The sequence below is a fragment of the Lethenteron reissneri genome, chromosome 57 (assembly GCF_015708825.2).
Source record: "Lethenteron reissneri isolate LAM-NWPU_2019-01 chromosome 57, ASM1570882v1, whole genome shotgun sequence".
Taxonomy (NCBI): Eukaryota; Metazoa; Chordata; class Hyperoartia; order Petromyzontiformes; family Petromyzontidae; genus Lethenteron; species Lethenteron reissneri.
Window position 1 is genome coordinate 1,922,095 of NC_083835.1, and position 22,920 is coordinate 1,945,014.

A 22,920-nucleotide genomic window follows, 5' to 3' on the forward strand; every position below is an offset into this window, starting at 1 on the left:
TGGGCATTGTGGAGCGAGCGCAGAGTTGCTATTTATGGCAAAGTCGGGTGGTTATACTCTCTCTCACTCACGCATATTTCCCGCTCGAACGAGCATTGAGGCGGTGCTCATCTTCCGTTTACAGCCCTAGTCCAGTGGTGGAAATTCCACATTCCTCTGATGGGGCAGAGTTTATACATATCGGGCAACCACTTGACTTTCCTACAAAGCGGTTACTCGTTTTATCAACCCAGGAGGAGATGATGGGATGAACTCGCAAATTGCCCATAGCGAGTCGCCCTGCGAAGCCACACGTTGCCGGCGATGCTTGGTTACGTTGACGCTCGTCCAAGGAGCACGCTGTGTGATAAAAACAAATGCAACTGGGAGGCATCAATCTCAAAGGAAGCCCCCAGGCCGACAGCAGTTAACCTTATTTATGTTTAGAGAGTGAACAAATCCCCTTTATCTACGTCACCAACCACTTAGCAGCGCCCGTGCCGGCACTGCCGCAGGTGTCACTGCTGCTGCCGCCGCCGCTTCTGTGATGATTATTATTACTGGAAAGGGAGAGAACGCAACGTGTATATCGCTTATTGTTAAATTTGAATCACAGTTCTTATGATTACTGTTGTTACATTGTTTTTATAGCTTGGTGATTTCGAATACGTATGGTTAAGCCATGTTTCTTGCAGAAGTGCGGAGTTGGCCTGATAACTTTAATCTAACTTGTCTTATGGTTGTTATTGTTTGACTTGCATCACACTGGGATTTTTGCACACAGCGTTGTAATACGGTGGGTTGTTTTTTCTGGAAGATTTGCCGGTTTATCCAGGATGTTTCTGTTGCGCGTCGTCGCTTTAAGATGTTCTCTGTTCATATTCTGTTCGTTGCGGTTGCACCCGACTCAAGAGCCACATGGCTCATAATAAATGAAACTTGAAAACGTGAAACTTGTGTATTTACAACACCTGGCAATTCATCTCGCCGAGGGTTGAATGGCGAATGCTCGAGCCGCTACGGAATCGATAACGGAGAAAGCGAGGTTGCGGCAGCCGCGGCTTTAAGAGTTCACGATGAAAGTGATCGATTTACGGGGGAGCAGGGGGGGGGGGGCACAAGCGTCACGGTGTCGCATCACGGCGCTGCTGGTGGCGGTGGCGCCGACGACACCACCGGAGGCGCGCCCCCGTGGGTGTCTGGCGGAGGAGCCCCGGACTCGCTGCGCCGGCGAAGGATCGTTGTAGAGACGGCTCAATCGCGGACTTGGCCCCAAATCATCGCGACGGCTTCAACCTCGACCGCATCGCCACCGCCGCACGCCATTCGCTCGCTCTCGAGGAGAGAGAACGACTCGGGGATGGCGAGGAAGAAACCACGGACGAGCGAGACGGGCTGCGGCCACGGTTGGAGAGCCGTTGCCGAATCCCAACCGAACCCAAGCTCTGTGGTCCTTCTGTAGAGTAAGGTGATGAGTGTTTACATGTGGGATGAAGCCCGCAGCACTCGGAGAAAACCGCACTCGTATATATAAATGAGATGACGTGGGTGGATAACAGTGGAGCGTTTGGCATCATTGGGCATGGGTGCTGGTGGTGAAACGGAAAAAAGCAGGAATTTGGTTGAGAAAGAGGGCCTCCCAAAACTGTCACTGCCCCGACGTTTTGGGCAATGGCCCTTTTTCATCTTGTGATTCTAGGTTTTTGTTGTTCGTGCTTGTGCCCCGCCGCCAATGCAGTATCGCAATATGGACTGGCTCTCGGCAATACCGGAACGTGGCGCTTACGCCAACGCCTCCCAGCGGCTGTGCCCACGGCCAGCTTTGTACCAAACAGTCTCGGTGTTTGTGCGGTCATCGGTGGACGTATGAACCAACGCTCTGTAGACCCGTTCACCGCCCAAAAGGTGCGGCAGGATGAGGCGGGGTAACCAACCCTGGTCAACAAAAAATAAACATCAACAAAACGGTGAATGATTCACGGCCCAATTGGCCACCCAGTATGGCCACCCGCTGAAGGTGGTCCTTGTTCATGGCTCCAACGCCAACGGTCAAACCTTGCGCAACATTCCAAGTGCACCGCGGATTACGCTCCCAACACGGGAGTGACATGAGCCCCACGAGGAATCCCGAGTTTCTCAATCAACTCCTTGACGAGGTCCCCGCCAAAGCGTTAGGGGCGCCACGGTGGCGAGATGTTAACTACCTCGCCTGGTGTGCAGGAGGTCGTGGGTTCGATCCCGACCCTGACACCTGCTGCTGTATATTTGGAGTTTGCGTGTCTCTCTCTCTCTCATCATCATCACGGTGGCTAGGAGATGTTAACTACCTCACCTGGTATACAGGAGGTCGTGGGTCCGATCCCGACCCTGACGCCTTGTTTATGTGGAGTTTGCGTGTTCTCCCCCACGGTGGTCGTGTGTATTTTTCTCCCGGTCCTCCGGTTTTTCCCTCCACGTTTAGGATCAACGTCACGCGTTTAAGAGTATTTGGCTGCTATGCATTTCCACATGATAAGCCACTCTGTTGAGCTATAAACGTGTGGCCAGGTCGCTTCTGAAAAAAGAGCTGAATAGCTCAGTGGGCCTTACCTGGTAAAATAAAATAAAAATAGTAAAAAGAGCGTATGGGTCACAGGAGTTATTTTACCAAATTTCAGGGGGTCACAGCTGAGCTGGCACCGCGAAGATCCTGGTGTTCCATTTTGCATTTCAGCCGCCCCCGTGTAAAGCGGTGTAGAATGTGTAGTGAGTTAAAGGTCTCAGAGTGAACGTTGAAAATACACATTAAATGAATATTTTTCACTTCACTTTGCAAAAAATTCCAGCTATTGAAAAAAATTCGAACTGCCATACAAAGGACATCACCATAACAAGGCTTTTCATGTGGCTACAAAAGGTCACTTGAAGAAGGAATCTCAGAAGCAGTTCTGCGCTATCTGCTTCCGCGGGCCGGTCCTCCAACACTGTGTGAAGCGCCACTCTGCAAGAGTTCCGCATGGGAAACTTTTTCATCTCTAATGCCACGGCAATGCGAACAAAATTGGAACAAAATTGTAAAACACGGCAGAAAATAGACCCCGGGGCCGGCCAAGGACACGTGCGGGCGGGATGATGCCGCTCAGCTGGCCTGGGAACGCCTGGGAATTCCCCAGAGTCTGTGTATAGCAGTGTATAGTGTAGTGTATAGTAGTGTATAGTGTAGTGTATAGTGTAGTAGTGTATAGTAGTGTATAGTGTAGTGTAGTAGTGTATAGAGTAGTGTATAGTGTAGTGTATAGTAGTGTATAGTGTAGTGTATAGTGTATAGTAGTGTATAGTGTAGTGTATAGTGTATAGTAGTGTATAGTATAGTGTATAGTGTATAGTAGTGTATAGTGTAGTGTGTAGTGTAGTGTATAGTAATGTAGTGTATAGTAGTGTGTAGTAGTGTATAATGTAGTAGTGTATAGTCGTGTATAGTATATTCTATTGTGTATTGTATTGTGTAGTGTATAGTGTAGTGTATAGTGTAGTGTATAGTGTAGTAGTGTATAGTAGTGTAGTAGTGTATAGTGTAGTAGTGTATAGTGTACAGTAGTAGTGTATAGCAATGTAGTGCTAGAGTCTGTGTATAGTGTTGTGGATAGTGTAGTCGTGTATAGTAGTGTAGAGCTAGAGTCCGTCACCAGGGAAAGGGAGGTGTGGACCACCACTACTCAACACGCTGCCGCTTCACCAGGACAAGCTGATTGAGAAGCGAACGAACGAACGAACACATTTTAATTCCACCTCATGCCCCACGGACCACCGCGGAGTGATTTCCAACATTGTGAGACTCCTCGACGAGATGACAAAGCCGAGCGGCGCAACAACACGGACCGCTCGGGGATCGTTCTCTGCCGAGCGAGCGAGACTCGGCCGCGAGCCTGAACGCAATTTCCCGCAAATGAGCACCGATTCACGGTCCGTGCGCGAGCCGCGTGTGTGTCAGGCGTGGTGGGACGAATGTCGGGGGCCTGGCAATGACACCCAGAGACGACATTAAACAGGGGGGTGGATCTGAACAGCTGGACGATCCACGGGCGGAAATCGCCGCGACGTTCACTCCCCCCGCGATCTCACGCGGGGCGACAGCGAGCGTGGTTACGGAGATCGGTGGCGCCGCACGAATCTCGAATAACAATCGCAGCGGCCCGCCAGTCGGCGGTGCGGCGGTTATCGCCCTGCGCCACCAACCCGGCGACCCGAGTTCGAATTTCCGCTCACGGCCACCAACGCCGGTGACGATGCATCTGAACCGGTCCCGGGGCCTCCCCTAGGTCGACTCAGCCTCAAATGAGTACCCGGTGCGGAGTGTAGTGAACGTCGCCACTGACGCGCACGGCGTAGGGCGAGGCGCTCATCCAGCAGTGAATCGACAAATTGGCGAGCTCAAGGCTGCACTAGCCGGCTGAGCCGTATACGAATCAACAAAGATGTGCGCTCCATACAGACTGTCAGGGCTACACGAGCGACTCTGCAACAATAACGTCCTTTATGTACCTAGGAAAAAACCATCGAGTCTCAAGGTCTCTCTTTTCAGGAGGGCTCTGCCTTGGGATTCACAACACAATGTGGATTTTGTATAGCGTCAAAAAATTCACAACACAATGTGGATTTTGTATCGCGTCTAAAAATTCACAACACAATGTGGATTTTGTATAGCGTCAAAAAATTCACAACATAATGTGGATTTTGTGTAGTGTCTAAAAATTAATAACACAATGTGGATTTTGTATAGCGTCTAAAAATTCACAACGTGGATTTTGTGCAGCGTCTAAAAATTCACAACACAATGTGGATTTTGTGCAGCGTCTAAAAATTCACAACATAACGTGGATTTTGTATAGAGTCTAAAAATTCAACTGCACCCCATAACGACGCCGCACAGGAACAGCGGGACGTGTCTATTCCGCTTGGCGCAATGAGATAAACGTATGCATGTCGAACTTCTTTCGCACCGTACGTAGCCAACCGTGCTAATCGGAGGTGCGGGGGAAGGACAACAAACTAAACACACACACACGAAAGTAAGGCAAATGCAATTCCACATTACCCGTCTTGTTTGATTTTTTGCCTGTGACGACCTTTGACCTCTCATTGGCAATGTTTGTTTCTAATTTTGCTTCTAATACGTCGATTAGCTCTCGCTCCCTTCCCTTCTTATTCATGTTTTCAACGAAGCAAAAACGCAGACGAGCAGAAGCAGGACGGGGCGATGGGTGACCGCGTCTAGTGCCGACGAGCGGAGCAAGAGAAGCGCCTTGCTGTTGGAGTGCAGCACGAGAGGAGAAGCAGAGGAGGGAGAGGAGGAGAGAGCTAGAGAGGGAGAGAAGAGAGAGGAGGAGAGAGAGGAGGAGAGAAAGAAGGAAGGAAAGTAGTGAAGGAGTGCACAGCGGGGTACGGCGAGCGAGCAAAGGGATCAACAAATCTCCCCACTTCGCCACAAACCCAGCGAAGGCCACAGCGAGGTGGTGGGGGGGGGGGGGGGGGTGAGGGGGGGGGGTGCCACCTCTGAGGGTCAAAGAAACCACGACATACCGCGGGGAGAAGAGGAATGTTTCACGATTCCGGCGTGACGGGGAAGAACCACACGCGGCGGATGCGTTTGTCGTCGAGCGGTGTGCCGTCGTTCATATTATTACCAAACCAATTAACAAACAAAAAAGAGCGGGGACTCATTAATGCCCCACGAAGATTTCGCGCGACAGCAGCCGCATCGATCGGACGGAGGACGTCCGGCCGGGCGGCTCGAGCGAGCGGCTCTCAATCTGAAGGTTCACAGAGTTCACATCCAGATCCGGGAGGTGGTTGACTCGGCTCATCATGCCACCCTCCGGACAAACTCAATACCGATCTGTGGGGGGAAGTCAACAGTCGGTTGACCTGTGGATAGACTCACACCCCACCATAGGGATGTGGAATTTCCAGCACCGGCTCGGGCGGGGGGGGGGGGTGTTGACAGGGGATGGCCACCACTTCCAATTACTTTCGGGAAAACCAGGACAGTCGGCAAGATCTACCCAGCTCCATTAGGCTTCACCCTCTCTGGCAGCATAAGCAGCCTCCACGAGCTCGGAGTCTCTTAAGGACGGGGGCGCGGAGTGGGGGGGCACTGGGAGGCAGCGTGACCGCCCATCCCCCTCATCTCCCCGGCTCGCCGCCATCCCCACCCCCAGCAATCAGCATTCACTGGTGGGGCTCACAATCCGCACAGCGTCACAATCCACTGTACCGACGAGGGCTCTCTTTGGCTCATTCTCTCCGGCTCACTCTCTCACGCTCTCTCTCCCGCTCCCTCGAAATCTGGAGCCAAATCGAGAATTCATTATTTGTTTTGACTGTAACGTACAAGTATCGACATGATGGTTTCCTGCTCAAAGGAGCGTTGAGACGGTGCTCGGCTCCTGATGACAGCCCGGAGGCGGCGGTGGAAATTCCACGTTCACGTGGCGGAGGTCGGGCCTCCCCGCGGGACAACCGCTACGGCCTTCGCCACAAAGCGGTGCCAACTGGATCCACCTCGGAGGGATGATGGGCTGAGTCAACCCCCAACCAGGAATTGAACTCGAAACCTTCATTCAGATTTGGGCGAGCGCTGTTAGCGAGCACCTGTGAAGGCCGGCACGGCACACGTAGGGGGGAGTGGATGACCAATACCACGCGCGGCTGCCTTTGTCTCCCCAGTGGTGATGTTTACCCACCGCATCAGGTACTCATTTCAGTGCCTGGGAGAGGCTCAGGACGTGAAGTGGGAAATCTAACTCGACTCGCCGGGTCAGAAGCGCAGTGCCGCTAACCGCTGCGCCACCGCTCCCCATCCAACGCACACGCGCACGCGCACATGTGACCCATTATCATTATCAAGCCAGGTAACAAAATTCCGTTGCATTGCTCCACTCCAGCGCGGTGACCTGCGTGTGAACTCAGGCGATTCGAGCCAACAGTCGGTCGGGATGACAACGTGATAGCCCAGAGGGTCGGTGCGGAGTGATGTAAGTGCATCTCACATGAGCGACATCAACAGTCGGTCGGAGCTCAAAGACACACCTCAACTCCTGTCATCCGTGGCCACACTTCAAGCGGCGGCAACTCCTATTGACCGGAAGAAAAAATGCTATCAACCGTATTGGTACCGAGGTTTCCACAAAGCTATGCTGGAAGGGGTGTGGCACAGTTTGGCGCGGTCGTGTTGCTACGGTTCTCTGCGGCGAGTACGATGTCTTTAAAAACGACGGCGCTGCTGCTACGCCTCTCAAAATAAAATAAACGCCGAACCGCTCGCGCGTTCCGAGGTTCAGCGGTGAAACAGGGCACCACCCACCCATTCTGCAACATGCAGACGTCTCAGAACGGGAAAGGGTTAACCGCGGCAGCAATCGATCCACAAACAACCCAGGGTATCTATCTGTACCACTCTTTGGTGACGTTGCTGCGTTGGCACGATCAACAACAACTCAAAACGTCGTCAATAACGGTGCGTGGCCTTCAAAGTAAAAAGATGTAATCGGCGAAGTTTGGGAACAGTCGCCCTCCTCAATGACTTTTCAGAAAATATGTATGGGCCATGCCTGAAAGTAACGTCATGAAAAAGGGTCATTGCCCAAAACGTCACCTATTTTACGTAAAAAAAAAATTCAAGGCCACCTGGTGTTGTTATTGACAAGTTTTGCAATTATCCGCAGACGTATTCTTCGTGCTATCTGCGTTTTTTTGTTCATGGACGAAAGGAGTCATCCGAGAATGTTAGCAAAATCCATCCTATTGTCCGCGTGTGTCTGTGGATAGGTTATTCCGGAAGCGCTCAATTCGACTACCCCACATCCTTTTCACGGTTCAGAATGAGTATCCCAGAGAGTGGCGGCGACCGTACCATCACATTTCCCCCGGCACCTTGCCGCTGGGCCAAGCCGACGGGGATAACGTCAGGGAGTTACTTTGGGTGCCGCTTGGGATCTGTCGACGGGGACCGCCACGCCACCACGACGGGCGAGAGGGATGTGACCGCCCTGAGGATCCTGTTATCAGGTGAGAGGCGCCCCTGCCGGGGAGGAGGCAATCGCCCACGTGGTCAAGACTCGAGACAGCGGGCGACCTTTGTCTCAGGTGATGTGGGAAACCCCCCGCAGCGAGTCGGGTGCCAGCGGTGGCGTGCGTTACGGGCCGGCCGGCCGCGATACGTGGCAGTGCTGTGGCGCGCCGTGCGGTAAACCTTTGTAAAATATCGTTATGTCGAGGCTCGTATCATTTTTTCCAAAAGAGATATTTAATTTCCCATTTTCCTAATCTTAGGTTTTTTCGGTAAAGTCACGTAGGTAAAATTTTTAAATTAATAAAAGTAAAATAAAAGTAAAATAAAAATAAAATAAAAATCACGACGTTTCGGAGGCAACACAAGCTTCCGAAGCCTCCACCCGCCCCCCCTTCCCCTCCAACCCCCTGCTCTTCCCCCATTGGCGGCTCTCGGCAGAAGCAAACTAAGCACAAGCTCAGGGCCCCAAGTAGATCAAGGGTCACCAGTCACCCACCCCCCACCCCCTGCCACCACAGCAGATGCATGAATAATAAAAGTGCATTAAACATCAGCGCTAATCCTAACAAACGTACGGAGATAATTAAAATCACAGCGCCAATGCTTTTACAAATTGCAATAGTCCCCCCCCCCCTCCCCACAACGATAAAGATACATTCAGATAAATCAGGATGCCCAATGGGCTAGCTAACATAACCACTGGCCACCGCACGCCCCCCTTGCCACCCTCCTGCCCCACCCACCTCATAACCCTGACGCCAAATGCCCCACCGGGTGTGGGGCGTTCTAACTGCTGGCCCCACATTCCTGCTCGTGTGTCGAAACCATCGCGATGCTTGCGGAAGTCCAGCCACGGGGTTAGCTTACGCACTGCCGCCGTGACAAAGTGCACCACAGTGCGCGAGAGTGCGTGCGTGCGAGCGAGCGTTTATTTTTGTACGCGAGTGTTTGTACGGAGCTGTTGATGAGGTAGTGTTTGCGCTGGGCTATGATCCCCGTCACCTGGAACTTAATTCTAAGCAGTTGGTAGTGACTGATGCCTGACCTGCCCCGCCCGTCACCCGAGTATACATCCAAAGTAATGTTCTCGAATTATTTGTTTGGAATCTTGCCTCTTTTGTTTTGCACTGCCGAGCGGATTTGTGCCTTGTGCTCACGAGAGCACGCCTTCCCACAATGCAATGCACCAGCAATATTTTTCTAATTAAACTTTTTTTTATCAGTTTATTTAGTGGTCGTACTTTTTGATTCGTGGATTTTTTCTGGTGTCCGTCTGGTATTCAACAGCTACTATTGGGTAACTATTTGTATGCCAATTAAAAAAAAACTTCATCAGAAAAAAAGCATTTCCATTTAATTCTCATCAGGCCCCATGGTCTCCAAATCTTATCCACTCCATCTCCCTGACCTCTCGATTTATTTTCTTTTTTAAGACCACACCGTGTTTTTGATGGATGTGTTGGTTATCCGTTAGGTCAGCTCTATTGGCCTGAATAGGCACTCACTTACTTTGTCTTTACTTACCGAGTGTACTGTATATGTAAGTGTGTGTGTGTGTGTTCATGAATCATCCACCAGTCATCTCAGTTATCCAATAACTGTTGCTCGGGTCCAGTGACCTTGTTCCAGCGAGCCCTCAGCACTTGGCCTGAAAGTGGGTCCAACCTGGCACAAGTGGGATGGTGACATAACCAACACTTGGTGACGAATGGTGTGGGTGTTATTGTCGTTGTGTTTCTGCTTGTGCTGTGTGACAGCGTGTGGTGTGTGTTGTTTGTGGGGAGCGGTAGTGTAGCGGTTAACGCCCTGCGCTACAAACTCGGCAACCCGTGTTCAATTACCGCTCACAGCAAACACCAGTGACAATTATCTGAACCGGTACTGGGTCTATCCTAGGTCGACTCAGCCTCAAATGAGTACCTGGCGTGGTGCGTAAAAACATTGCCAATGGGGAGACAAAGGCGGACGGGCGTGGTGCTGGACACCCACCCCCTCGTGTGCCATGCCGGCCTTCATTGGTGCTCGCTAACAGCACTTGCCCCAATAATCTGTTAAGGCTACACGTGGAACCTGTGTTTTGTTTGTGTAGGCGTGCAATGTTTCATGGACGACCGCGTCTCCAAAGTAAACGCGTTAAAATTGAAAAATCTCTCTCGTCGTTGTGTTCAATGCCCCCTCAATGTTGGCGCGCGCTCCTCTCCCTCCACCCCCGGCGTGTTCGCGAGAACACGGAGATTCAATTGCGTTCAAACGGTCACATTCTTCACAAACACCAAATTTAATTGTACTGGCGTGCGTGGCGCGTTACGCAATCGGAGTGTTTGCAGGAGTGCGGCACGGTCGTCCAGCGGCCATCTAGGCAGAGGGAAAAATCATTTGCAGCGACGGTAATGGGGCTCAGATGAACAAAGATTCATCCCCAGAGAAGGCGGAGGTTCAGAGCTTCCCTCCGTGCGGGTCAAGACGCACGCGAGCATCTCTACGTTCACGAGGTCACTGAAAGCCTCGAGCGGCTTCATTCGCTCAACGTGCATCTCGGTGTGGACGGTGGTGAAGGCTCAACACTCGTGACCACCAACACCGACGCGCCACGACTCGACCACCTCCTGGTGATCATGCAAAGTCGATGCCAACGTTTGGTGTCAACGTCGAGGTCAACGTTTGCGCAACATCCACTAACGCTGCCCCAACGTTTGCATGTTTACTGGGCGAGCGAAACCACGCGTCCACCAAAAAACTCCCAAGCACACCGCCCAGCCTCACTCCTACGACTACTGCTACTCCCGTAACACAGGTTGTGGTTATGGTATCGTTTGCCAATGACTTTATCCGCGGGAAGAAAAACACTCCACCACTACTCTCCACGCACACTCTCAACTCGTACGTGAACGCTTAAGCTAGAAACACCAGCCAGCCGCCAGCCATTGCTGCAATCCGTGGCTTTAATCCCAAAGACAAATACAAAGATTCCCTCAACAGACTGTAGGGGCAAGTGCTGTTAGCGAGCACCTATGAAGGCCGGCACGGCACACGAGGAGTGTGGGTGGCCAGCACCACGCCCGGCCGCCTTTGTCTCCCCAGTGGCGATGTTTACACACCGCCACCAGGTACTCATTTGAGGCCGAGTCGACCTAGGGGAGGCCCAGGACCGGTTCAGATCATCGTCACCGGTGTTGGCCGTGAGCGGGAATCGAACCCGGGTCGCCGGGTTCGCGGTGCAATACGCTAACCACTCCCAACGGCACACACACACTCGCACCACACTCACACACACACACTCGTAGGTAAATTGAGATCAGTAAAAAAAAACTCAAACACTCTTTGGCCTGCACGCAAACCGTGTTCGCAATTATTGCCAACGTCCGAAAGCGCGCACCAAGTACGGCAGCGGCAATCTCCTTCTCGGGCACTCGTCATGAGGCCGCACCGCGCAGCGACTTCGCCAAGAGGCCGGGCGGGGGGGGAGAGACGCAGACCCCCGGCCTCTACCCGGGTTGGCAGCACAGACCCCTGCCGGAGCTTCACGCAACCACGGGCAGCAGTGGAGCTGCAGGGAGAAGAACGGCGACTCCGCACCAAGCCGGGCCGGGCCTGCCAGGCTCGCGCACGGACTGACAGTCACCGCCCTTCACTCCCGCCGCTCACTCACTTAGCACCCACCGCACACTCGCACCACACTCACACACAAGCACCACACACACACCACACCACACACACCACACACACACTCGCACCACACACACACAAGCACAAGCACCACACTCACACACAAACATCACACACACCACACACACTCACAAGCACCACATACACGCCACCACGCTCACTCACTTAGCACCCACCGCACACTCGCAACACACTCACACACAAGCACCACACCCACTCGCACCACACACACACACAAACATCACACACAAACACCACACACACACTAGCTCTATACACACACATGCACCACACACACACTCGCACCACACACACACACTCACACCACACACACACACTAGCTCTATACACACACACTCGCACCACACACACACTAGCTCTATACACACACACGAGCGCCTGACGCCAAACCTTGCAGACTCCTCACGCCAACATCCTTAAATTCCCGTCAAGTGCACAAAGACAACAACGATGTTCTTCTGCACAGCCTCACAGGCCGTTAGGCAAAGTGCTACTGGCGAGCGCCTATTAAGGCCAGTGCGGATCACAAGGAGGTGTGGACAGCACAGCGCTGGGCCATCTCTCCCTCTCTCTCTGTGCAGTGCTGATGTTTACGATGTGTGGCACAGCGCACCAGGAACTTTACTCGTTCAAGGCTGTCCATACGATGAGAGGCCCAGGACAGGTTCTGATATCACTCACACACTGACTTCATCTGTGACCCAGAATTGAACCCAGGTTGCCGGGTGGTTCATAGCGCTCGGCACGGGAAACCCCTTCGCCGCCACGACGCGTACGCACCCGTACGGATCGTGTCTGACCCGAATTTTAGAAGAAATCATTTGGGCGACGCTGCTGCTGCTGCAGCCTTGACAGTGGTGCACAATTAACTCAACAAATCCCTCACTAACGTTAAGGCCTTAAAAGTAAACAAATAAAAACAGGTCACATGTTTTGGGCAATGACCGTAGCACACAGACGGGAGACGCCGGAGAGAGACGGAGTGGACAACCCGTGAACAGTTAAACTCGTACAGCGGCTGAGCTGCAGACAAAATCTCTCAGTAATCTTAAATCTTTCCTTTTAAATACATTCGCGTAAAATGTTGTTGACACAATGCAATGCGCTCGACGTTAACCACTCGGCTACCATCCACGGCTGTCACTCGTGGCTTTGAAGCTGGGCCCACGCTCGAGCAAATGTCGAAAGATATTAAAAACGGAGAGACTTGGGGGTTTGGTTTTACAAGATCATCCCCTCGTATAAAATAAGATGGGGAAAAAAAAGAAACGCAATGGGTGGTGATTTCTCTGTCGACTGGAGCGGTCTTCACAAACGAACGTCCTTGCTATACATTTTTGTGAGTTTGCACAGCTGCAATGAGTTGCAAGCCACTCCAATCTCCTGTGACGTTACCCGAAACTCACAGTTGCAATGAGTTGCAAGCTGCATGCGTCTCGAATCAGTCCAACGCAAATGCTCAATTTTCAAGTCAGGCCCAGTGCGACCGGTTGACTGAGGACCGCGCACTGAGCCATCACTGCGATGAACCCTTAAATCCGGGGTCTTTTTAAACATTTGTGATGAAACCAGGAAAGGGCTCGGCCTGGTCGCCAATGACGCCGACAGAAGACATCAACATCCCCGGCCTCCCTCCCTCCCTCTTTCCCCACTCCTCGAGTGTTTATTTTAAGAAAAGTTCAGCCAACCCAGTAAAAATCTCCAAAATTAGCTCTGTAAATAATGACGCCGCATGACCTGTAGCGACGCCCGCCAGGCAGTCTGTTTATTGTTGGAATGTACCACGCATCGGAAATCTTAAAAGAGAGCTTTTCCTTTTTAAATGACATGCACACTGGCAGTGTTTCACGCAAGTTGCAAAAAAACGATCCAACGCTGAGAATTTTAAACAAACCGACGGTTCAACTCGCGGCAAAACAGACCGTCGCTTCTGCAAGGCGCGCGGCAAAAGCCGGCGCAGGCCCCGCCGACGACGCAATGGCAAACGAGAGAGCCGCGCAAAAAAGCCGCTCGCAGCACCGCGCCGTTCCTGAAGAAGCTCCCAGCAAGCAGGAGCGAAACATCGGGACGTCGTTCGCGAAAAACACGCGGCGTCGGCGGCGTCACAACCAGGGAGCTCCCCCGTCGCGCTTCGTTTCTGGCGGACCGATCGATGCGGCCCTCGATCATGGACGGCCCCAGCAGAAGGGGTGGTGGGAAGAGGTGCGGAGGGGGGGGGCGGCACAAGGGGGTCAACCGCGGCATCACTCACCGACACCTCGAACGTCTTCTCGGAGTCGTCGAGGAAGACCACCTTGAGGGGCAGGAGTTTGCCGCGAGGCTTCGCCGTCGTCGCACGCGGGCTCGGGGTCGCCCTCGCCGGCTCGCTGCCCGCGCCGTCTGCCCCGGGGGCCCCGTCCCGAACGTCGCCCATGGCCTCGCGCCGGGCGTCCCGCAAGCGGTCACGGCGCCGCACGCCGGCGCCGCCGCCGGCACCGCCCCCACCCGACCGCTGCTTCGCCTGCACGGGAGGGGGAGGGGGGAGGCGGCATAAACGTCGTGCTCGTCGAGTAGCCCTCTCAGCTGTGCACTCTTCGGAAGCGCGTGGTGTCGGTCCGAGGGTCGGGTTGGTCTGTCCGATGGATTGGTCAGAGGGACGGTCCCAACGGTCGGTCGGTCGGTCGGAAGGTCCGTTGTTTTGTCCAATGGTTGGTCGCTTGGCCCGAGGGTCAGTCGGACAGTCGGTCAGTTAGCGCGAGGGGTTGTCGGAGGGTCGGTCCGAGAGTTGGTCGGTCTGTCACCCCGACACTCGTCTAGACGTGCGAATGGACCCAGCCACGTACGAAGGGACACTTGTTGCAAGCAGCTGTTTGGAAACCGCTTGTTTAAAACACACGCGTGACCACATGACCTCTGACGTCTGGGCGCTCCCCGCCTTAACCAACCGGCGCTAACCGGCATGGCGAAATACGTTCAACGAACCCCGTCGCCCTCACGAGACCGGGATGGAGTGGGGGACACCCTCATCCAGCGACGGAGTGGACAAGAGGGCCGCGCTCGGCAGAAGACGAGCTCCACCGATCCTCACGGGGTCGCGCTCCTCACAGAGTTGCGCGACCGCCTCTCGTGGCACGGGAGGGCCGGGTCAGTGGCGAACGCGGAGCGGGTCGCAACTTTGAGACAGAGCTGCTTGCCAGGCCGGCTCACACCAAACGTACAGTTCGCGAACGCCACACGGAGAAGGTGGTTGGGGGGGGGAATTGAGAAATAAACAACGACGCAGGACTGGTGTCACGTCTCGATTGATGTCCGCCGGGCGCAGGCCCGAAACGTCTGCGACAACGCGCGCGTGATTTGACCGTCGAACTATAACGAGAACAGCAAAGTCGAATTACCACTCGTGTCTTTTAAGAAACCTTCTCATGTAGCACTTCGGTTGTAATGGTCAGCAGCGCACTGGGCTCACAGTGCAGAGCTCGTCCGTTCAATCTCCCCGGTGTGGCAGTTCAAACGAGTTCCCAAATCTCCTCCGCCTCTCTGATCACCCAGCAGCAATACCACACTCGATTGGCGGATCACAACGTGGTGCGGTAAAGTGTGCGGCACTCCCGGCTCTTCCAAGACTTCTGGTCAGATTCGTTTCGTTTTTTAAACCTTCTCGAGCGGCTTCTCTAGAGCTCCATGTAGTGGATGCCCTTCCATCAGCAGTGGTGCAAGCAAGCGATTGCAGGATCTGCGCCTTTACCTTTCCGAAGCATTGATGAACTCCAGCATCGTTGGGCAAAAATTCCAATAATTAATAAATATAAATAACGATATTTTCCCGCCTCTTGTTAATCCGCTACTGGGGTTATTTGACCATACTTCACCACGCCGGTCAATGCGAGATGGTGAAAAGAAAACAGGTCGTGGACACCGACCGGTTCTTAAGTCGCTCGGCACGGACGATGTTACCAATGGCCGGGATACGTCTCTGGGTTCATAGCAGGGTGTGGTAACCACTGTGCTACCACGCATTTAGAACACGGCATTGAAATACTCGCATGGCAGGTGATACATAGAAGTAATGTCAGCCTCTTGATGTTTTTCCTCTTCTTCTTCTGAAATTACTCCTGTTACTCCATGTGTTCAATACTGTGACAGGCCCTATTATACAAAGATCCCTTTATAACCTACTTAGACTGTTGGGGCTGTTCGTGAGCACCTCTGAAGGCCATCACTGCACCCAACAGCATGGGTGTTCAGCACCACTCCTGGCCGCCTTTGTCTCCCCAGTACTGATATTTACACCCCCTGCCAGGTCCTCATTTTAAGGCTGAGTCGGCCTAGGGGAAGGCCAGATATCCATCGCTGATATTGGAACTCGGGTCGGCGGGTTCGTAGCAAAGTGCACGAACCACAACACTGGGGCCGTCCATAAATGACGTCACGCACCTAGGGGGATGAGGGGGGTCACAAATTTGTGACGATCTGTGACGAGGGGGGGGTTGAGAAATGTGACGTCACATCAAAATGCGCAACTTTAAATAGACAACACGTTCTACTTAATTAAATAGACTTTTTAATACATGTTTTCTCCTACAACATCAGAGTGCAGCGCCACATTAAATACGCACTACAATGACAATAGTTTACAGCCATTTGAAGCATTTTTAATTTTCAAAATAGAAATATGGTTTTTGGGGGGGGGGGCAGAGCTTTGTGACGTCATATTTGAGGGGGGGATCTGACTTTTTGTGACGCCGTGTGACGAGCGGGGGGGGGTCAAAAATCGTCCAAAATCGCGTGACGTCATTTATGGACGGCCCCACTGTCACTCCCCACAAACCCCCCCCCCCCCCCCCCCCCCCCCACATCGGCTTAACGGACTGTTGGGGAAAGTGCTGTTAGTGAGCAGCACTTATGAAGGCCGGGGCAGCACACATGGGAGTGGGTGGCCCTCACCACGCCCGACCACCTTTGTCTCCCTCGTGGCAATCTTCACACGCCACACCAGGTACTCATTTGAGGCTGTCGACCTTGTGGAGTTCCAGGAGCGGTTCGGATAATTGTCACCGGTGTTGGGCCCGTGAGCGGGAATCGAACTCGGGTGAGCGGCCGGTGCGTAGCGCAGCGCACTCACCACGACAGCGGCGCTCCCCGCTCAACGTACAGTCTCGCGAACTACACACGTGCCGGCTGTACGCGCGCACTCGCACACGCGTGAAAGAGAGAGAGGTGGTGTTGTTGTGCTGTTGGACATCTCAAGTGTCCGCGCAGCCAGCTGGGAGAACGGGTCGAACGAGTCGCGTCGCTGCATATATCCCCCCGCGGTCTACCCGCTGAGCCACCTTTGCGAAGGGCGAATCGAAGCGAGCTAATCCGCCAAGCACACAGGGCATCAGAAACAATGAGCGGAGGGGTCAAAGATCTGGACGAATGCCACATCGTTAGTATCGCATGACCCCCGTGAGAGCGAGTAGAGTTGACGCAGTGACTCGCCATGAATTGTCACTTCACAATGCCGACTCTCTGTCCCCTCTCTCTCTTCGGCCAGACAGAAGCCCCCCCCCCCCCCCCCCATTCGCTGAAAAGTAAAATCTCATGCAAGTCGAAACCCGACACGTGCGAGAGGGGGCAACGCCATATTCCCGAACAGAAGGGACAGATGAGATTAGTCTGCACTTTGCTGTACAGCCTTCTCCTGGCGAGCCAGGGTATGGCAACCTCCTCTACACCCACGACAAGGAATTGTCCCTACATTTTCTTGGTTCTTTCGGGAAAGTCACGTAGAATGGAAATAATAAAATAATGAAATAAAACATAATAAGATCATTCTCACGACGTTTCGGCCACAACGCAAGCAGCCGTCCTCAGGTGGAGACCAGGTCTGTCGGGGAGACAGCGTCTGAGGACGGCCGAAACGCCGTGAGAATTATCTTATGTTTTATTTTATTATTTTATTATTTCCATTCTACGTGACTTTACCGAAAGAACCAAGAAGATGAATCCCTGCAGTCACGAAAGCTTTAAATCGAAATCTGTCCCTACATTGCTGCAATCCACAAACCCTCGCTGCCTCCACGGTGGCTGTATTTACAGGCACGCATAGCCACCACCACCGCCCGCCTAAGTGGCGTTTGCGTGTGGCCTTCGTGGTGAATATAGGTGTGGTATGTGTGATATGCGACAGGCATAGCATGGGCCTCATGTTGTACAGGTGTGTGGGATGTGATGTACACGGTGCATCACACACCACGGGGAGCGAGAGTGTAGCGGTTAGCGTGGTGCGCTACGAACCCGGCGACCAAAACTCGATTCCCGCTCACGGCCAACACCATTAACGATTATCTGAACCGGTCCTCGGCCTCCTCTAGTTCGACTCAACCTCAAATTCGTATAGTACCTGGTATAAACATCACCACTGGTGAGACAAAGATGGCCGGGCGAGGTGTTGGCGACCCACCCCCTCGTGTGCCGTGCCGGCCTTGGTAGGTGCTCACTAACAGCACTTACCCCAACAGTCTGTTACAGGCTATACGGGGGAGTTTGTCTTTGAAGTACACGGTGAATACCTATGTGGTATGTATGTGTGCAAGTACAGCCCTATTGTCAATCCACTGCTGGATGAGGGCCCTCTGCACATTGCGTGGGTCGCAGGAGCTGTCTGAGCATACTTCGCCACGCTGGTCAGGGTGGCTGGGTGAAAGCGGGGGAGGATACATCACTGGGGTTCATAGAAGTGCAGCACAACAGTTCATTGTGCGGCACTGCTGCCAACCCCGTTGGCTCCACGTGTATATGTCTGGTAAACTATCCATGTGCCTTCTGTGTATGGGCACAATGCGATGGGGCCCTATTACAGGACTCCCGGCTTGTATGATCCGTAGCAGCTGTAGGGTCTGCAAAAACTCCCTTTACCGGCAGCCCCACCAATTCGTCCTTCGTTACCCGCGGTTATCCTCCATTGTATCCATTGCGCGAAGTGAAGCGGCTTCCGAATACGATTGTTCGCGAATAAAGTTGAGTCGCCGCGTGGCGAATTACTCCAATTGTCCGCGATTTCTTTTCATCCGCGGATACGAGGAGTAAAATCGCAGACACCCCCCGATAAATAAAATATCATTACAGTAAACCCAAGTGCTGTACACTCCTGTGATTAATTAATTAATATGTGCACAGGATACAGCAACGCACACAGGATGACGACTCGAGGCTTTGCTTGGACGATAATAGGTAAAGGAGCAGCCCCGCAATTGCTCGCTCGCGCCACCGCTGGCGGAAGGCGCCCCCCACTAGAGGGAGCTCCGGGGAGACCCTCCCCAGAGGGTGTTCTTTGGCCTACTCTTCCACGATGGTCAGAAAAGGTCGGAAACGTCCACGGCTTTAGCCCACCACGTATTCCACCCGCCTATCGGCTGATTGTGATGCGCACCTATTTCCACGGCTGGGTGGATGTGTGCAAGGGCAGGGAGATTTTAAGCAACCTGCCCATTGCTTCAACTGCCACGCCGGGAAATCGAAACCGCCGACCTCTGGATTGCAAGCCCCGGTGGTGCTTATCATCACACCCACTGCGAACATCCTTCGGCGCTAGAATGGTAGCATCTCTTTAATAATCAGGGGCAGGCTTGACCTACATTCATCTCATGAATGCGCGTTCTGTGTGTGACAACCTCGCACAGCAGAGCGTGTTGTTGTCTGTGCCGTGGTCCGCCTCCATACGTGCTCGCTAACAGCCCTTGCCCGACATTCTGTCAAGGCTACTTTGTACGGTGGTGGTGGTGGGGGTTGTTCTTTGTATCATATTGAAAGTGCTACGTAAGTTGTTGTGTAGTGGCCTGGTGATTTTGCGCTTTGAACCCGGCGACGTGGGTTCAATTCCCGGTCACGGCTAACGGCAGTGGCATTGCGATATCTGAACCGGTGGCGGGGCCTCCCCTACGTAGACTCGGCCTTAAATGAACACCTGACTGCGGTGTGCAAAACATTAGCGCTGTGCCAGCAGCCCTTCTAAGGTGTTCGCGAACAGCATTTGCTCCAACTCTCTGTGCGGGAAGACAAACGGTGGGTGATATTTGTCTTCGAAATATGGCATTGTGCCTAAACCCTCTAGCACTCTTCATATTCACACTCACACACAGGGGGTGATGTATGTCCTGCACTTGAGAGACAGGCCACGCTTGCAATCCTTCCTTTGTTGATGATGTGAGCACACCAAGTTGACACCCAGTGATCTCACGTCCCAAATGGGGTCAAGGCAGACCAGGTGGAGATGAAGAGATGAAGCGACACGTGTTCAGTGAATACAAAGATCCCTCCTGGAGCCTTAACAGACTGCTGGGGCAAGTGCTGTTAAGCGAACACCTATGAAGGCCGGCATGGCGCTCGAGAGGTCAATACCACGCCCGGCCGCCTTTGTCTCCCTAGTGGCGATGTTTACACACGGCACCAGGTACTCGTTTGAAACTAAACTAGAAACTCGACCGGTCCTGGCAGGCCCAGGACGGGTTCAGATAATCGTCGAGCTTACCGCTGCTCCACCGCTCCCCAACACACACACCACTACCACACACACACCATACACACACACCATACACACCACTACCATACACACACACCATATACACACACCATGCACAAACACCATACACACACTCACCACTACCACACACCACTACCACACACACACACCACTACCACATACACACACACCACTACCACATACACACCACACCACTACCACGTACACACCACACACACACCACTACCACACACACACACACCATACACACACCATACACACACACTACTACCACACACACACCATACACATAATACACACACCACTACCACACACACCATACACACACACACCATACACACACCACTACCATACACACCACTACCATACACACCACTACCACACACACACCATACACACATACCACTACCATACACACACACACCATATACACACACACCATACACACACACACATACCATACACACCATACACACACCACTACCATACACACACCACACACACACACCACTACCACACACACACACCACTACCACACACACACACATACCATACACACACCACTACCATACACACACACACCATACACACACACGCCACTACCATACACACACCACACACACCACACACACACCCAACTACCATACACACACACTCCACTACCATACCCACACACACCACTACCATACCCACACACACCACTACCATACCCACACACACCACTACCATACACACACAACAGCATACACCACTACCATACACACACCACTGCCATACCACCACCATACACACACCACACACACCACTAACACACAAACAGCAATATTGTTTAAATGGCTTAATTAGATCCCATTGGTGTCAGCTGGAGTGGCGTGAACACGCACACACCAACCATTATGTCCACAGATACCGAGATACAAAGATCCCCCGTATAGCCTGCTCAGATTATTGGGGCAAGTGCTGTGAGCGGCGCACCTCCGAAGACCGAAAAACGGCACGGGGTGGGCCAGCGCCCCCGCCCGACCGCCTTTGTATCCCCCAGTTACGACATTTACACATCGCACAAGGGAAATCATTTTAACACACACGCAATTAAATGAATGCACATTTGTACTTAACATGCAAAGCATTCGATAACCATCAATCTATGCATACAATCGATAGCGAGCTTGAATCATACCGATTCTACCGGGGCGTGCACACACACACACAAACACGAATACGCACACACGCATAAAACGCATACTAGGTACACATAACAACTGCATATGTGCACACACATCCACACACGTGCGCGCACACACACACATACACACTAAAATTGTGTATGAACGCATTACCCGTACAGAGATTTCATCCAACAGGGGAGTTGGCAAATGGCTGTAAATTATGATGGCTATGTAAAGATGCCGGACTGTTTGGGCAAACAAAAGACCAAAAAAAACTCCCCCGGTATTCACCGTAACAGACTGTCGGGTCCGCCTTTGTCTCCCTAGAGGCGATGTTTACACACCCTGCACCGTAGAGGTTCCAAATAAATCCGACGAAACCCCGCATCCTAGAGCATGCTTAGGATCACCGTCAGCTTCACAGAATGTGACAGGTGATGGTGGTAGACGTTACAGAAATGAGTCGAACTCAGGTTAGTAGAGAGATCGTAGTACATTGTGCGCGTGCCACCACCAGCAGCAATGGGCAGGACTCGTACGCACAACACGTGCGTGATCGACACTTTGTGTGCTGGTAACAGCCGCTTTGCCCATTTGTATTGGACCATACTTCACCACGCTGGTCAATGCGAGTTGGGCGACATGAGAGGGACATAGATGTATAGTACAACAACAGAAATGTTTTATCAACCACCGCATCCTATAGCAGCGACCTGTTGTTGCATCGTGGCCATCCATCCAAAGAAATGTCCAGGCTGACGCCTCATTCGATATGTGATGAGGCCAAGTCATCCGGAATACCTGATACACACTCCGTCTAACGCTGTTGCACATCGCAGAGGGACAGACATTCAAATGGAGACAGAGAGACAGGCTGAGAAACACAGAGAGAGAGACGACGGCTATGATGGCGATACAACGCCGGTTGCATGGACACCTTCCAACATTCAGAGAGAGACAAAGGCATGTGTAGAAGCTGACGTATAGCGAGAGACATGGGTTGAGAACGCATTCTGCTACAGATGTAACCAAGATGGAGAGAGACACGTGTGGAGGGGGGACAGAGGTGATGCGCCAGGGTGCGCAGAGGCAACGGCGATTGTTCGGACAGGGCGAGACAGCGACTGTGAGATAGAGACACAGTCAGATATACACACACACAGATACACACAGAGAGAGACACACAGAGAGAGACACACAGAGAGACACAGTCAGATGTACACACACAGAGAGAGACAGTCAGATGTACACACACAGAGAGACACACAGAGAGACAGTCAGATGTACACACACACAGAGACACAGTCAGATGTACACACACACAGACACGACACAGAGACACACACACAGAGAGACACAGTCAGATGTACACACACACACAGTCAGATGTACACACACACAGACACACACAGAGAGACACAGAGAGACACACACACAGAAACACACACAGAGAGACACACACAGAGAGACACACACAGAGAGACACAGTCAGATGTACACACACAGAGAGACACACACAGAGAGAGACACAC

General features: G+C 52.7%; 1 protein-coding gene across 1 annotated transcript in view; it reads right to left on the reverse strand.

Annotated features, from left to right (window-relative positions):
• Positions 1-22,920, reverse strand: part of LOC133357346 (FERM, ARHGEF and pleckstrin domain-containing protein 1-like) — a 77,273-nt gene that overhangs the window by 53,645 nt on the left and 708 nt on the right. The window contains 1 exon segment of the mRNA XM_061575252.1: positions 13,968-14,216. Within this exon segment, the coding sequence (XP_061431236.1) occupies positions 13,968-14,129 (162 nt within the window). The 5' untranslated portion in view covers positions 14,130-14,216.